The 18,215-nt window shown below is 38.7% G+C and overlaps 1 protein-coding gene across 1 annotated transcript; it reads left to right on the forward strand.

Moving 5' to 3' along the window:
- The first annotated feature begins 9,009 nt into the window (after positions 1-9,009).
- On the forward strand, positions 9,010-9,942 carry LOC125403087 (olfactory receptor 1468-like). Its single transcript, XM_085694327.2, has one exon. It carries the CDS (start codon positions 9,010-9,012, stop codon positions 9,940-9,942), a length of 933 nt encoding a protein of 310 aa, XP_085550453.2.
- The last annotated feature ends 8,273 nt before the right edge of the window (positions 9,943-18,215 follow it).

The raw sequence follows: 18,215 nt of genomic DNA on the forward strand, positions 1-18,215 counted from the left end.
TATTTCTCTGTTAGGTTTCTGTCTGATTGACCATTGGTGAGAGAGGTGTGTTAAAGTCTCCTACTATTAGTATGTGTGGTTTGATGACTGCCTTGAGTTCTAGAAGTTTTTCTCTTATATAAGTGGGTGCCTTTGTATTAGGGGCATAGATATTCAGGATTAAGACTTCCTCCTGATAAATTGTTCCTGTTTTGAGTAAAAAATGTCCATATCCATGTCTTCTGATTGATTTTAGTTTGAAATCAATTTTGTTAGAAATTATAATGACCACACGCGCTTGTTTCTTAGGTCTGTTTGCTTGGACAACCTTTTCCCAACCCTTTACTCTGAGTAGGTGTCTGTCTTTGTGGTTGAGGTGTGTTTTTTGTAATGTTTTGTGATGAGAATTTGTTGGATTTGCTGTTTTCTTTGATCAGAGCTTTTATTTTCTCTATGGTGTCTTCAGAATCTGGGATTTGTTCTTCTATCTCTTGTATTCTATTGGTTATGCTTGTTTCTGTAGTCTCTTTTCATTTACCTAGCTTTTCTGTATCTAGCCGGCCCTCGGTTTGTGTTTTCTTCATTGCTTCCATTTCAGTTTTCAATTCTTGAACTGTTTCCGTTACCTGTTTGATTGTTTTTTCTTGGTTTCCCAGGGTGTCATTTATGGATTTACTCATTTCTTCAAACTTTTTGTTATACTTCTCTTCCATTTCTTTAAGAGAGTTATTCATATCCTCTTTATGGGACTCTATTGCTTTCATAATGACACTGTTTTCCACTTCTTCCAGAATAGGGTATTCAAGTCCTTCTTTTGTAAGATCGCTGGGATCTGGTGCTTTCATGTTCTTTTTCAGATTGTTGGAGGAATTCTTGCTTTGGTGCCTGTCGATCTCTTCTTTCAAATGCTCTCCAATGGATTTTCTGGTACAGGGTCAGGTTCCCTTGTTGGCCAGTGACCTTGCCCTCTAATGGATCTTCTGCTACAAGATCAGTGACCCTTGCTGTCCAGGAATCTCGCCAAATAAAGGCCTACCTTGCTGCAGGCAGGCTATTAAAACAAAGGAACTCCCTCCTGCCCAGTTGCACTCACCACCCCATCCCGGCACCCAAACTGGCTGAGCTGGGGGATTTTATGGCCCCAAGGAAGGAAGGGAAGAAGGGAAGAGGTTCCTGGGTGAAAGCTGGGATGGGGATAGGAGGAGAGAGGGCTTAGCAGAGTGAAGCAGCCCCTGCAGAATGACCCGGGAGATAAGGGATTTGGGGAAAGTCTGTGTTCTCTTGCCAGGCTTCTGTCATGGGTCACAGTAACCCCTCCGATGGATCTTCTGCTACCGAGGGTTTTCAATCTTGCTGCACTTGCAGTTTGCTCTCTCTTTTTCAGTGGGGCAGATCACATTCTGCTGCTTCAGCTATCTGGGTAGCAGTGGGAGGAATCCTGTTTCTGTCTTCTTTTTCAGCTGTCAGCTCACATGTTGCTTCTTCGGTGATCTGGGTAGGAATGTGCATCTTTCTTTTCTTTAGAAAAATTTTACTTTATTTTTTGTATTATTTATTTTTCACATCCCTTGCCTCACTATGGCATGGAATAACCTTGATACATATGTTTCCTCCATTGTACTTGGTAGGGAAAGATATACAAACCCACTCCTTTGTATTCTGCTGACTTCCCCTGATATCCATCTCCTGGTGAAACTAATCTTACCCTAGGGCTCCTCACAATCTGATAAACATCTCCACTTGATCCTCCATATAAAGTTCAACAAGAGCATGCACACTTTGAACTCTGTTGCCACAGAGCTTTCTCTTTGTCCTTTATCTTGTTTCTTGAATTATGATATCTCCCACCCAGTGAAATACACAACTTCTCCATACATACATATTTACCAAAGTGCATGATACATCATAGAATTTTAAATTGTGCCAGTTTTTTATTGTTTTAAGAAATTTTATTATTAGCATTATCATCTAGTTAAAGCAACAACTATTGTAATGGGTAAACTCTGGAAGCCTTTTGTCATGGTATAACAAAATTATCAGAGAAAAGATAGACAATAGACTATATAAAAATTGATTCATGTGAAAAACAAAGTTTAAAACACAGAAATAGATGGACAGACATCCCCATATGGGTTCAGAACACACCAGTCAAAATAACCAGTAGGCTTCCCAGATGCCAGTAGAAGACTCCCACCACCTCAGCTGAGCTCCCAAAGACCCCATCTGCTACTTTCTCTTTTTACTGTCTTCCCCCACTGTTATGTCCCCATCCTCAATAGAGGTGTGCATCCCTTGCTTAGGTGCAGAACACACAAGTCAGAAAAGCAAGTAAATTAACTCAGGCAGAAATTCACTGTAGATCAGAGACCAGACTGGCTACCAGAATTCCAATTATGCTGCCAACCTACAGCTGTTCCCCACTCTCTTAGTGTTCCCCCAACACTATCGCTGATCCCTTTTCCCTTCCTAATCATTGTGAGAAAGACCCAAATCTGATGGAGACACCCTGCTCCATCAAAGACTATAGTAGATATCAGAAGTCCAGGCCTGAACTTGCATGAAGACTTCTTGCAGACCCACAGACTACACCTCATGTCAAAATTTCAAACCACACAGACCAGAAGACGAGAAAGTAAGCAGAAATCAAGGAACAAAACACACATCCAAGCCTCACAAATGACTCCCATATTCAGTGGGTCTAATCTGGTCCTATTCAGGTTCTCCCACTATCATTACAGGATCAGTGAGCTCTCATTAGTTCAGGTCATTTGTTTCTGTAGTAATCACCATCATGGTCTTGACCCCTTTGCTCATATTATTGCTTCTCCCTCTCTGGACTGGTCTCAGGTAGTTTGGCCCAGTATTTTGCTGTAGATCTGTTTCCATCAGTTGCTGGTTGAAGGTTCTATGCTGAAAACTAAGGTAGTCATTAATCTGATTACAGGAAAAGGCCAGTTTAGGAATTGAATTAAAAAATTCTTAATATTTTTTTTACCATATTCACCTTTTTGGGTCTGGAATATGTCGCTCAAGATAATGATTTCTAATTCCATCCATTTGAGTGGAAAATTAAGGATGTCATTGTCTTTTAGCACTGAGTAGTATTCTAATGTGTAAACATGTCACATTTTCTTTATTTATTCTTCAACTGAGGGGCATCTAGGTTGTTTCCAGGTTCTGACTATTGTAAATAATGTTGCTATGAAATAAATGAACAAATGCCTTTGTAGTATAATTGAGCATCTTCTGGGTATGCCCACGAGTGGTCTTGCTGAGTCCTGAGGTAGGTTGATTCCCCATTTTCTGAGAAACTACCATACTGATTTCCAAAGTGTTTGTATAAGTTTGTATTCCCACCAGCAATGGATGAGTGTTCACCTTACTCCACATCCTTTCCAGCATAAGCCACGGTATGTATAATAATTGGATGCTAACTATAAACAGAGAACATTGAGCCTCTAGTTCATAATCCTAGAGAAGCTAAGTAATAAGATGAACCCTAAGTAAAACATATATAAATCCTTTGGAAATTGGAAACAGACAAGATTGCCTGACAAAAATTGGGAGCATGGGGGCTGTAGGGAGAAGGGAAGCTGAAAGGGGAAGAGGAACAGAAGGGGATGTTTGAGGAGAACTTGAGAGAATGGGATAGTTGAGATGGAGAAAGGACAGAGATGAGAGCAAGGAAAGATATATCTTGACTGAGGGAACCATTAGAGGGTTAGCAGAAACCTGGATCTAGAGCAATTCCCAGGAATCTGCAAGGCTGACTCCAGCTACGACCCTAAGAAATAGAGGAGAGGGGGTCTGATGGTGATTTTTCCCTGTATTCAGACTGATGATTATCTTAAATATCACCACAGAACCTTCATCCAGCAACTGATGGAAACAGAGGCAGAGACCTGCATTGGAGCCCTGGACTGAGTTCCTGAAGTCCATTTGAAGAGTGGGAGGAATGAGACTATGAGCAAAGAAATCAAGACCATGATGGGTTCACCCACTGAGACAGTCTACCTAAGCTAATGGGAATTCAACAACTATTAGTCAGATTGGGAAAGAACAAGCATAGGATGAAAGCAGTCCCTCTGAATGTGGTTGACAGTTGCATGGCTGGGGCAGACTGAAGGTTCACTGGCAGTATCACCAGGACTTATCACTACTGCATGTACTGGCTTTTGGGGGACATGTTATCTTTGGATGTACACCTTAGACAATCTAGATTTAGTAGGGAGGAACTTGGACCTTCCACTAAGCAATATGCTTTACCCTCTCTGAAGATTGGATGTAGGTATGGTGGAAGGGTATGTGGAGGGATTGGGAGGAGATGAGGGAGTAGGAACATATGAGCAAGGAGATCAAGACTATGAGGGATTCACCCACTGAGACAGTTTGCCTGTATCGGTGAATCAATCCCACACCAGTTATGTTTTAAGGGGTTATTTATTTTGGGGGGTAAAACTTACATACTCCAGAAACCGTCAGGAAGGGAGCCTAGTCGCTGGAGCAGGAGCTGGGAGCAGGAGCCTGGAGCAGGAGCCGGAACCAAGCGCCGGAACCAAGAGGCCGAGCCAAGACCTGCAGCTCTTTTTTTAAAAGAGAAATATACCACGCCCCAGTGGGCTAGTATTTCAGCGGCTGTTGGCTGAAGCAGCGGAAGGTACTTCCGCAGCATGCCTGAGCAAATGGAAGTGTACCAACACCAACTAAACTGGGAGTGAATGAGCATGTGATCAAACTAGTCCCTCTGAATGTGGTTGAGAGTTGGGGAAGACTGAGGGACCACTGAGAGTGGCACTGAGATTTCCCTCTATGTACTGGCTTTTGGGGATCCTTTTATCTTTGGTTGTATACCTTGCTCAGCCTAGATGTAGTCAGGAGGACCTTGGACTTTCCACCAGGCAGGGTGCCTTGCCCTGTCTTAGAATTGGAGAGGGAGGGGTGAGAGGGTGTGTGAAGAGAGTGGGAGGAGGGGAGAGAGTGGGAATTTGGATTGGTATTTTTTAAAATAATAAAATAATAAAAATATAATAAAAATAGGGAAACAAAAAAGAAAAAATATTAAAAAAAACTGTTGAATGGACTGAAAAGACAGATCAGGTAATCAAGGCTATGTTCACATACAAAAATATAAAAACTTCTGATGGGTTTGTCTGTAAAGTTTGTTGGATTATGCACTTTAAATCATTCACAATCAGAATAATGCCTGATAATTTCGGGTGGTTTTTCAGTCACCCTTCTTTACTTTTTCCCAAAGAAAGCAGGATCCAATCAATCAGAAACCCTGTTTATTATCATAACAAGAAATGAGTATGCATATTTCCATGGCTTTTATTTGTCTTTTTGGATTCTGCTATTTGTTTATTGGTTTTGTTTGTTGTTGTTGTTTAAATTCTACCTTCCCTAAGTGTAGGAGGGAGAAATTGGTGATGATAATTTGTCTCCACTAGAGATCCTGGAGGCAAATTGTTCTTAGAAAGGTCCTAGATTACTAGTATGTTTTAATGAGCTATACAGGATCTGGACTCCTATGGGATACAGAGCCCCTATGGCCCAGAGATGGCAGCAGAGGGATGTGACCAGGAGTGATGCAAGTATGTAATGAGGACAGAGACCATTAGCTTCTGTGACTGCAAATAAATAAAGGTAAGCAACATAGTGAAACAGAAACTTTGACTTAGTCTCAGCAGAACTGGGTAAATTCAGGAAAATAAGCTGTGGTCTTGCTATCAGTCTGTATGAATTTCCAGTGTGGTGCAGGAAAGTCTTTCAGGTATGATAACATTCTTCTTTCTCTGTCTCCCAAGACACCACCACACTGTACAAGTATTTGTTTCATGGTCGACACATAACCACCCTTATACTGATGGGTTCATCACTGCTCCTCAATATGTAATTTTTCTCACACCATTTCAACACAGGCACAGCTCTGTGATATAGAGTTCACTGCTGTAATGCTGAAGGTTTGCTTACTATATTTTCACCATCAGGTCTTACAAAACTCTGAAGAATATCCTTCCCAAGATAGTGATCAATTTTCTCTGTGCATGATCACAGATGTGATTTAGTGGTAGCACCTGAGATTGCTCCTAAGGTCAGTCCATCAAGGATGACTTTAATAATACCTGGGTGTTCCTGTAAAATATACAATGAGAGCTATTCAGCAAGAATATGATTCTACTGCATGTACCGGCTTTGTGGGAGCCTAGTCTGTTTGGAACGCTCAGCTTTCTAGACCTGGAGGGAGTGGGGAGGACCTTGGACTTCCCACAGAGCAGGGAACCATGACTGCTCTTTGGACTGGAGAGGGAGGGGGAGGGAAAAGAAGGAGGAGGAAGGAAATGGGAAGAGGGGAGGAGGTGGATAATTTTAATTTAAAAAAAAAGAATGTGTACTGCTACAGAATCCTAAATGATATGCTGTGTTTCAAGTATTAGAAACATATCCCTTGGGATTTTTATGTGTTGCTTGATTTGAGAACTGTGGGCTTCATATCTAAAGGAGGTATGAAGTCCAATGGCAATCAGTCATAATAGTTGATGGTGATTTCTCTGTCTTCTGATTATTGCACACATCCCCACCCGACACAAAGGCACTGTTCATTTACAGGAGAAAAAGCTGTGTATGGTGACACATGCCTATAATGCCATTGCTAGGAAAGCAGATTCAGAAGTGCTGCATGTTTGAGGCTAGTTTTAGTAGCTATGGAGAACATCTTTCTAAATTATGCATGGTATTTTTCATACAAGTTTCCCCCTATGTAATGTTAATTTACAATGTCTAAGTATTCAAACTCTAAATTCAACTGTATTGAAAACTGCCAGGCTGTGAAGATACAATCAGTTATTCTGTTTAAGTGAAAGTTGATTAGATCTCTTGACACTTCTATTTTGTGAGCTCTGAGACATGATAGATCATTAGCAAGGGTTGTCAAGTATCACATATTAACACTTGTGTGCATGCATATTTGTGCGTGTGTGTTTGCATGCCTATCCATGTGATTTAGTACACAGTCTGTCTAGTGTTAGAGGCTTATAAGGCCAAAATTTGAAGAACTGATTAGAATATTGGAGTCTCTGAGAATAGTGGAAGATACAAACTTGTATCCAGGCAGAATGTGAATTTTTTCTACAATGAACTGTCATTATCTTCTAATTTCTTCTTCTGATTGCATGAAGGTCATCATCTTATGAGGTGTCAGTTACTTTACTCAAAAATCTATAGATTAAATGACATTTATAGGCTGTCTTTATAGCAACTAATATTTTTCAAAGATTGGCATTGGGCTTAACTCACTTGATGCAGAAAATAACCATCACATACAGTACAGGAATCTGAGGAAAAACTCAAATAAAGATTCCAACTTTTTGTGCTTCTTTTATATAGTTCATAAAAACTTTAACATATATTTCTGTTGTACCAATATCAATAACCTTTTGAAGATTATAAAGCATTTGGATATGTTTGGGAGTTATCAGGATTACTGAGGTGTGATACAAATGACTAATCCTAATACTGTAGAAATGCAACATTAGATCTCTGACACTCATTGTAGAATTTAAATTTTAGAGATAACTGTCAAGTCTTTCAGTTTAAATGGGATTTCTCTACCTTTGAAGTTAAAGAAATTTGTATCAGTTTGAGCACCAAGTGACAAATGTTCACTGCCCAAATTCATGCAGCAGGACACATACTTGTCATAGTTAGAGATTAGGAATGGTTGTAAACAACAGAAAGGAATGAAATCATGAATATTTCCTACATATGGTTTACAATTCATGTGAACATGGCATAAAGTGATCATCAAAGTATTACATGCAGGTGTTATATGTAGCAAGCTATGAAACATGGGTCAAGGTCTTATTTAGTATGGGGAGAGAGGGTAACTTTAGTTGTATATATGGTAAGGAATATCGCTTACATATGAATGAGGATGAACCAGATGAAGAGGAAGGAGGGGAGAGGAAGTAATAGGCATGTAAAAGAGAAACTCAAATTGGAAGGTGAAGAGTTTTAACCACAGCATTGATAAAGAAAGAAAGAAATCCAAGTGTAAATTTGAGACCATGTAGGGATATATCTTTGGTACACATGAGATAATGAAACAGGGTTAGTGTGCCTGATAGGAGATTTGTCCTTATCCTCACAGTAGCAGGAGTAATCTGAAGAATAAATCAGGTGAAAGGTGTTGGGATGCCTCTGTTAGAATGACACAGTGTAAATGAAACAGGTGGAAGGAGAAGGGAAGCATAAAGAGACACGAACACATAGACATGAACTGAGTTTGCTTCTGCATTCCAGTTAAGATGAAAGGTGATCCTGGTATGGATGAGAGAAGAAAATGTATAATGTATGGCAGCAGTTTGAGGTAAGAAAAATGTATCAAAATTCACAGATTTCTGAAGAAAACATGAATTTCTTTCACAATGCTATGGGATATGAGAGAGATAGGAATATGAGAAATTCTTTGGAGGACAACAGAATGAAAATGTAAATTTCACTTGAGGCTTTTGAGCTTCTGATGACTGTCATAGGCACAATGGAATGAAGATGATTAGCTATCAGTGGAGCAGAAATCTGAATGCTACAGAGGCATGCATGACTGAGTTTGAAATGGCAATTTAAAGCATTAGAGGGTATAAGATTATCTTGGAATTTATATAAAATTATGATCATAAAGCTCACCCAAATTCTTCTAGAACATCAATATACAACATAACACAGAGAAAAATCCAAAGAAACAATAGATACCCAGGATGTGCAGACAGCAGGAGAGAGAAGCATTAGTTCATTTCATATTTCAATAGAAATGCATACAGGTGTCTAGGAAAGGAAAGGAATAGAAACCTGTGAAAGAGAAGTTGATAAAAATTATTACTGCTTGTAATAATTAAAAATATTTGGAATTTTAGATTATAACTACTTTTGTAACCGATTCATTGTTAGATAATATGCACACTAGATATATGTTCAATTTTATTTTGAATTTTAAGGGACTCTGATACTTTCTCTTTAGGATACTGGAATCGAAAAATGATGAGCAACCAATCTGTCATCTCCCAGTTCTTCCTCCTGGGACTGCCCATCCCACCAGAGCACCAGAACCTTTTCTATGTCCTGTTCCTAGCCATGTACCTTACCACTGTCCTGGGGAACCTCATCATCATCATCCTCATTCTCCTGGACTCCCATCTCCAAACACCTATGTACTTTTTTCTCAGCAACTTGTCCTTCTCTGACCTCTGCTTCTCCTCTGTCACAATGCCCAAATTGCTGCAGAACATGCAGAACCAGGAACCATCCATCACTTATGTGGGTTGTCTGACACAAATGTACTTTTTCCTGGTTTTTGGAGACATGGAGAGTTTCCTTCTTGTGCTCATGGCCTATGACCGTTTTGTGGCCATCTGCTTCCCTCTTCATTATACTAGAATCATGAACCCTAAACTCTGTGTGTTTCTGATGGTGTTCTGCTGGATACTTACAATGATGTATTCCATGTTGCACACCCTACTGCTGTCTAGATTGTCATTCTGTGAGGACAATGTGATTTCCCAATTTTTCTGTGACATAACTGCCCTGCTCAAGTTGGCCTGCTCGGACATTTATATTAATGAATTAATAATATTTGTCATTGGAGGGCTTTTTAGTGTCATCCCATTCTTGCTCATCATTGTGTCCTATGTACAAATTGTCTGCTCCATTCTGAGAGTTTCATCTACTCGAGTTATCCACAAGGTCTTCTCCACCTGTGGCTCTCACCTGTCTGTGGTCTCGCTGTTTTATGGACCAGCTATTGGTGTCTACTTATGTTCATCAACTAATACCTCCACTGTAAATGAGACAACCATGGCCTTGATGTACACAGTGGTAACTCCCATGCTTAACCCCTTTATCTACAGCTTAAGGAATAGAGATATAAAAGAGGCCTTGATAAGAGTCCTTTGGAAGAAAATCTCCTTGTAATGGTAACATTGAGAATTTGACTTAAATTTATCTAGTAAATATGTTGATATTACCATTATAAAATATATCTGTGAAAGAAGACACATGTTCAATAACATACTACATAGTATTTCAACTGTAAGTATGAGTTTTTCAAAGTAGTTCAGTTAGGGAACGAAGCTTTTCATGACTCAGTGATGGAATCATCTGTCTTTCATGTGTGATCCTAGAATCATTAGGTAAGAGCCACTGTTTTATTTAATCTCCCATTTTTTTGTTTTTTCTCACAACAGTGATTTTTATTAAATTAGTTGCTTTATAAAACATTGCGGATGTCATAATTGTTAACATAACAATTTACCAAACTGTAGTTAACTGGTGCAGTTTGCTGAGTATGTTTTATAAAGAAAAGAAAATGCCAAAACCCTGTTAAATTTTTCTGTTGCAGCCTAGAAGAACAAGATTTGTTTCTCAGACACTTGAATCAGGCAAATAGAAACAGTTCCCTCCCCCATCTGAAGTCCTTCATCAGTAGAAATGGGCAGATAAATAACTAGACAGTGCAGTATCTTTCATGCTGGTTATTTAACCCCTTGACACTCAGGTGCTAATGAGAAAATGAGGGAACTTGGATCTTGTTGCCAAGTGGTTAAAATTGTGAACTTCAGTTGCTACTAAATCATAGTTTAAAAACAAAACAAACCTAATAATGTTGTCATTGTTGCTATCTGATTCCATAGTAGCAGTCACTAAATTGGAAACAAAGGTTGCAACATGACAAACAATTGTGTAGTATTTACCAGCATCATTCAGTAATACAGCCTTAACCATACCTCCTTGAACTACTTCATAACTTGTCAAGAAGAGGAGTTTGCAGCAAGCAAGGGCATGCGGGATGCACCTAGTATTAAAATTGATTTGTCTAAAATTTGAGCATGAGGATATTAAAAACATGTTGTGAAGAAGATTGCTTATCTCAGAGTGAAGATAAGATTGTGGCTGAAAAATACTAGTTTGATACTTAAGATTTTAATGACCAAAACCCTTCAACTTTGAAGCTGAAGAAGGTGAACCTCTCCATTGTCACAGTGTCAGTGGTGGACACTCCAGTGCATTAATCTCTGTTTTGTACATTCTTGTTACTCCAATGTTTTCTGACTTTATACAAATTTCTGTGTTGACTACAGTATACTTTTTAAATATCAAAAAACGATACATCATGAACCTATATTGATACTCAGTAATATTTAATTTTTTTATTTATTCATTTCTCATACAGTACATCCTGACCACAGCTTCCCCTCCCTGCACTCATCAAAACCCCTTCCACACCTCTCCTTTCTCAAAGATCCACTTCTTTATTTCCTTTCAGAGAATACCAGGCCCCCTGGAACACGGCATAAAAAGATGCAATAAGACTAGACACAAATCCTCATATCAAGGCTGACAGACACAACTCAGTAGGAGAAAAATGATCCCAAGCACAGACAAAAGAGTCAGAAATGTACTACTACCACTGTTATGAATCCCATAAAACCCCCAATCTAATCAACCACAGCATGTATGCAGAGTCCCTCAAGAAGATCCATGCCAACTCTATGATTGCTGCTTCAGTCTCTGTGAACCCCTATGAGACCTACTTATTTGTCAGCCATATTTCTCTGATGTCTTCAGTCCACTCTCTCCTACAATCCTTTCTCCCCATCATTTGCAGGGTTCCCCAAGCTTCACCTGAAGTTTGTGTGTGGCTTTCTGCATTGCTCCCATCAGCTGGCAGAGGAAGCTTCTCTGGTGACAATTGAGATGGACACCAGTCTATTAGTATAGCAGAATATCATTCAGAATAATTTCACTGGGGGTAGATCTTGCTTGGCTCTATCCTGGTCTCTGAGCAATTCAACTTCCATTTCCTAGCCATCCAGGCAGATAATGAACTCTCTTTATTGGCATAGATCTAAAGTTAGACTAGTCTTTGGTTGGTCACTCCCACAAGCTCTAAACCACCATTGTCAGAACATATCTTCCAGTCACAAAGCTTGGGTCAAATGCTATGTGGTGTCCCATTTCCACCACTGGAAACTTGTTGTAGTTCAAGAATGTAAGTGACCAGTTCAATACTTAAAGATACTCCATTATGTAAATATATCATATTTTTTACCCATCCTTCATTTTAGGGATATCTAGATTGTTTCCAGTTTCTGGCTATTAAGAATAAAGCCACTGTAAATACACATGAGCAAGTATCCTTGTGGTAGGATACAATGTCTTCTGAGTATATCCATGATAAGGATATACCTGGGTCTGGAGGTAGATGAAGTCAAAATTTTATGAAGAACGGCAATATTGATGCTCAAAGTGGCTATATAAATTTGTATACTCTCCATCAATAGAGGAGTATTCCTCTTGCTCCAAATCCTTACTAATATGAACTGTTACTTGTGTTAATGATCTTATCCATCCTGAGATGAATAAAATGGAATCTCAAAGAAGTTTAGATTTGAATTTCCTTGGTTGATGAGTGATAAATGGACACGTAAAAGAAATTCCACACTAGTTCAGAATTGAGAAATAGATATTTATTTAGTGGTAAACTCACAAATCAGAATTTTCTGCTTGAACAGTGGACAGAGACTGAATCCAGCAATCCAATAATCCAAACGAGCAACTGGCAAAATGGAAGAAAGGAGCTAACGTAGGCTCTGCATCGGCATATATTGTCTAAGAGGCCAAGTCCTAGTAGGCAGGAAACCACTAGTTCTAAGACTTCCTACAGCACTTCCCCATTTGTTTAAATAAGAGAGTTCTAAGCCTAATAAAAATATATACAATAAGAGTAAATATATTGAATAATTATCCAATCCTAACTAATTTAATACTTGTAAGATAAATAACTTGGCCAAGTAATGAAAGGAAAGTAACTACAATTATCTAGTCTTCGACCCATCAAAGATCCTAGAAAGGAAATAATATTACTTGAGTAAGCTGGAAGTGCAATCAAGCAATTTCCAAAATGTGCAACAAATGACAGAGACAACTGACTACATGACAATCACCCAAAGTCTCATTTGCAATGCTGAAGCAACCAACTTTGACTAAGGCCTAGAATAACTGACAGACTACTTTCAAAGGCAAGAAATTTTTCAAAACTGTCTTATGCTGTCTTGACAAGATTTGACAGTCAGGCTTATTCATTTCTGGATACTATGTATCTTGTCAGTGGTTGAGTCATGGGCATTTCTTTGCCCAAAGGCCAGTTTTTGCCAAAAAGAAAAGCTCCAAGTGGAGTGTTTTTGGTGTTCAACATTCTCTTGGGAATAGATGAGCGCTGCCAGGAGCAATAGTGTCTCACTTCAACAGAATCCTAAGTTATTTAAATGCCATTTTTTACAGTTCTTTGAAGTGGTTGAAGATTACCTATATATGCAGAATATAATCTCTATGAATCTAAAGGACCTGACTAGTCTAACTAGAAGTATGACAAACATAAATGACTATTGATCTATAATTCTGAATACCTATATAACTTAAAGACTAAGACTTCATATTAGAATATTATACAATAAACAATTGTGTAACAAATGAGGGGAATGATCTCAAAATGTAAACAATGTATAAGTATTTTGATCAAAGGTAGAAATGTACATTGCAATATGGTAAATATATATCAATATATAAAAAATATTTTAAGCAGAGGTAAAAGCATGCATGCATACAATATTCAACATATTTTACCTTTGTATCAATATACAATAATCTATACCAATGTAATTGCCTGTAAATAATAACTTACAAGCATTCACTCTATTACTCATTATTATTATCAGTGTGAGTACACTCATACCAATCTATTATCCCACCCAATTTCATCCCCAATTTTTTCAAAGATATCCCTGAGCCTATAAAATTTCTACCAATCCCCAACCCTATACCAATTATAATTGGCCCCTAAATGATATCCATAGCATTGAGGACAAAATTTATTGGGAGAGGGGATGTCATCTTCTAGAATAACTTCCAGATGTCATGGGGGAACGACATTTTTTCTATGGGATCCTGTGAAAGTAAAATGATGGTTAAATTCCAAGATTAATGTCTGGTATAATTACAGATAGTCTCTGAGTATTTGTTGGAGGTCTGGCCAGAACGTTGTAAAAATGTACATCATCTCAGCTAACCAAATTGGAACTATCTTTTGCAGCTGGTAGCCAAACAGGTCTTGTAGTAGTGCCATCAGTATCATGATGTCATATCAACCGGGTGGAGTTGTGGGGCCCCATCTTCTTCCTGAGAACTTCAAAGATTACTGCAGGAAAATTCATTGTTCATTGTGGAACACTTAAGAATTGTTTATATAGACATATACAGATGTATATATTCAATGAAAGGCACGATAAAGACAAAAATAGATATGAAGAAAAGTAAATTTTTTTCTAAATAATTTTTTTCTGTCCCATATCATGGCTCCTGACATGAGACAGAAATTCTAGATTTTTTTAACAACATTCTTGGATTTAAAGGAGGACAGAGCCATTGTCCAACTCCAAAACCAGCTCCATATATTCATAAATATGAATACAAACATATATAAACATAAATGTATATTTTTAACATTTATGCTTATGAATCATATCCTATTTTCTTGAATTTTTGAAGATGAGTATTTTCCTGCAAAGACAAGAACAGAACCATGCCACAACCCTTCTGCTTTCCTTACCACCTGTATGGTTACCACCATTGTGGATGAGCTGTCATTTCTCCTTTTCAAAAGGTTTCTCCTCTTCAAGCCAAATCTTTATTAATTTTGATAGTATCCATATTTTTTTCTCCTGTGGAAACAAGAGCAAAACCCCTTCCTCAATGCAGCATATCTCCTGGCTTCCATTATTAGGTCAGCACATCTTTGAAATAAACAAGTTGATTTAATTCAGAAGACTTTCCTGTTATCCAAAGTCTTTCTGCTGCTATTATCCCTTTCTCATTAGTATTAAGAAAAGTCATATTGGCTTCCCAGTTAACTATTTTAATGGTAGGGCTGTTGGTACCTCCAAAGGTTTGCTGGTTGCTTTATGTTCTTGTACAACCTGAATGGCTGGTGACATGTGTTCATAGTAGCTTATTATATCCTTTCCAGAATTATGAGTTTCTGGGACAGCAGGAATGTTAATCTGGGTATTCCATTGCTCTATCAGGTCTCAACCCCATAAATTTATTGCAATATATCTACGTATGGTCTCAGCTTCCCTCTTTGACCTTTTGGCCCAATACAATTTACCCATTTCGTGCTTTGTTTAACTTGCGATATGGTTTAAATTCCTAAAAATTTAAAAATATGCCTCTTGAAGAGGCCAATTTGGATGCCAGGATTCTGGAGGAATGATACTCACATCTGCACCTGTGTCTATTAAGCCAACAATAACGATGTGTAAGTGTTTGCATATCCGGTTGTTGCGATGAATAACCAGACCAGCTCAAGAACGTTGATTATATTTTTAATAATTAAAAATGGAGAAACTCACACTAACCAAGTCAGAGATCCGAAACCCGAAATGGCCTGGAGAGCACAGCATAGAGAGTGCACAGCCATCTACCTCCATTTATCTGTTGGTTCCAGGTAGCCACACCTTAGCCAGATGTAATTGGCTAAGATTCACCATCCACAAAGTCACTCTTAATGTACTCTTTAATCACTTATATATGCTTGCCAGAATATACGTTTCTTGTTTCCTATTGGAATTTTTGACTTATCCTCCATGTTTATGCCATCATTTAAACAGTATGGTATTGCACAGAAGGTTCTGGATGTTTTAATTTTCCTGGTGCAACATGTGGCAGATTTAGCTTTTACTCAGAAAAAAAATGTTTATATGCTGTGTGGTGCTACCCAGAGTTTAGGTGGTGAGGATGGCTCCCACCCAGAAGTCCCAAAGCCAGACGTGAACTACCTCCACCATATTTAAAGTCTGAAAGAGGTGAAGCCAGCACCCAGGGTCACTAAGACCAAGCTGCTTGGCATTTTAAAAAAAAACACTTCTGGTTAGAAAAGAACTACAGATAATGCAATAAGGACAGATTCAAACATAAAAGACCTCTAAATGGGTCATAGTGTTGGGTAAATGTACATAAGCTTGGAAGAGAGAAGAAAGAGAATAGAGAGTCATAATATAAAGTTAATGCTTTAAAAAGGTGTAAAGTCTTTAAAGAGACAGTACAGATAGTCATAGATTAAAAGGAATAAAGAAAAAAAAGCAACATAAAAATAGAAAATTCAGGGTACCTCCAGCTCCTGCTGCAGTGGCTTCTTTGTTCCACATGACCTTGTTCTTGTACTGAGGAGATCCATCCAGAGGGATAAATGTGTGCCCACCCAGCCAGATGGTTCAAGAACTGTCTTTGTTTCACATGACCCTGCCTCCTGCAAGTCTGACATATTATCTGTGAGGTCCTTGGCCCAGGAAGAGTTCCTGCTCCTGCACCAAGGAGATTCATCCAGAGGGGTAAGTGTGTGTACAACTGGACAGAAGGTCCAAATGGATTAAAGACCTCAATATAAATCTATTTACTCTGAACCTGATGGAACAGAAAGTGGGAAGTAGACTGCAACACCTGAGCACAGGAGACCACTTCCTACGTATAACCACAGTAGCACAGACATTGAGAGCAACAATGAATAAATGGGACTTCCTGAAACTGAGAAGCTTCTGTAAAGCAAAGGATACTGTCATTAAGACAAAAAGGCAGCCTAGTGAATGGGAGAAGACCTTTACCAACCCCGCAACAGAAAAAGGCCTGATCTCCAAAATATATAAAGAACTCAAGAAACTAGACTTTAAAATTCTGAATAACCCAATTAAAAACTGGGGTACTGAACTGAACAGAGAATTCTCAAACGAAGCAGTTTAAATGGCCAAAAGATACTTAAGATCATGTTCGACTTACTTAGCAATCAGGGAAATGCCAAGCAAAACAACTTTGGGATACCATCTTACAACTATCAGAATGGCTAAAATCAAAATCACCAATGATAAACTATGCTGGAGAGGATGTGGAATAACTCGTCCATTGCTGGTGGGAATGCAAACTTGTGCAACCACTTTGGAAATCAGTGTGATAATTTCTCAGAAAACTGGGTAGTCAACCTTCCTCAGGATCCAGCAATACCACTCTTGGGAATATACCCAAGAGATGCCCAATCATACTACAGAAGCATTTGTTCAACTATGTTCATAGCACCACTAATTATAATAGCCAGAACCTGGAAACAACCTAGATGCCCCTCGATATAATCCGTCCACTCTGAACCTGATAGAAGAGAAAGTGGGAAGTAGTCTACAAGATATAGGCACAGGAGTCCTCTTCCTAAGTAGGACCCCAGCAGCACAGACAATAAGAGAAACAATGAATAAATGGGATCTACTGAAACTGAGAAGCTTCTGTAAAGCAAAGGACACTGTCAGTAAGACAAAAAGGCTGCCTTCTGACTGGGAGAAGATCTTCACCAACTCCTCATCAGACAAAGGTCTGATCTCCAGAATATACAAAGAACTCAAGAAACTAGGCACTAAAACTCTAATTAACCCAATTAAAAAATGGGGTACTGATCTGAACAGAGAATTCACAACAGATGAACTTCGAATGGCCAGAAGACACTTAAGGTCATGCTCAACCTCCTTAGCGATCAGGGAAATGCAAATCAAAACCACTTTGAGATACCATCTTACACCTGTCAGAATAGCTAAAGTTAAAAACACCAATGATAGCCTATGCTGGAGGGGATGTGGAATGAGGGGAACACTCATCCATTGTTGGTGGGAATGCAAACTTGTGCAGCCACTTTGGAAATCAGTGTGGCGGTTTCTCAGGAAACTGGGAGTCAACCTCCCTCAGGACCCAGCAATTCCTCTCTTGGGAATATACCCTAGAGATGCCCAAACATACTACAAAAGCGTTTGTTCAACTATGTTCATAGCAGCACTATTTGTAATAGCCAGAACCTGGAAACAGCCTAGGTGCCCCTCAATAGAAGAATGGTTAAAAAAGGTGTGGAACATATACACATTAGAGTTTTACTCAGCGGTAAAAAATAATGACATCTTGAATTTTGCATGCAAATGGATGGACATAGAAAACGCTTTACTGAGTGAGGTAAGCCAGACCCAAAAAGAGGAACACGGTATGTATTCACTCATAAGTGGATTCTAACCATAATTAAAGGTCTTTGAGCCTATTATTCGTGATCCTAGAGAAGCTAAATAAGAAGACGAACCTGATGAAGATTATTTACCTATCCGCCAGGA

The sequence above is a fragment of the Myodes glareolus genome, chromosome 9 (assembly GCF_982192425.1).
Source record: "Myodes glareolus chromosome 9, mMyoGla1.1, whole genome shotgun sequence".
Classification (NCBI taxonomy): Eukaryota; Metazoa; Chordata; class Mammalia; order Rodentia; family Cricetidae; genus Myodes; species Myodes glareolus.

Coding starts and splice junctions, on each gene's coding strand:
- LOC125403087 (XM_085694327.2), top strand. CDS start 9,010: ATGATGAGCAACCAATCTGTCATCTCCCAGTTCTTCCTCCTGGGACTG.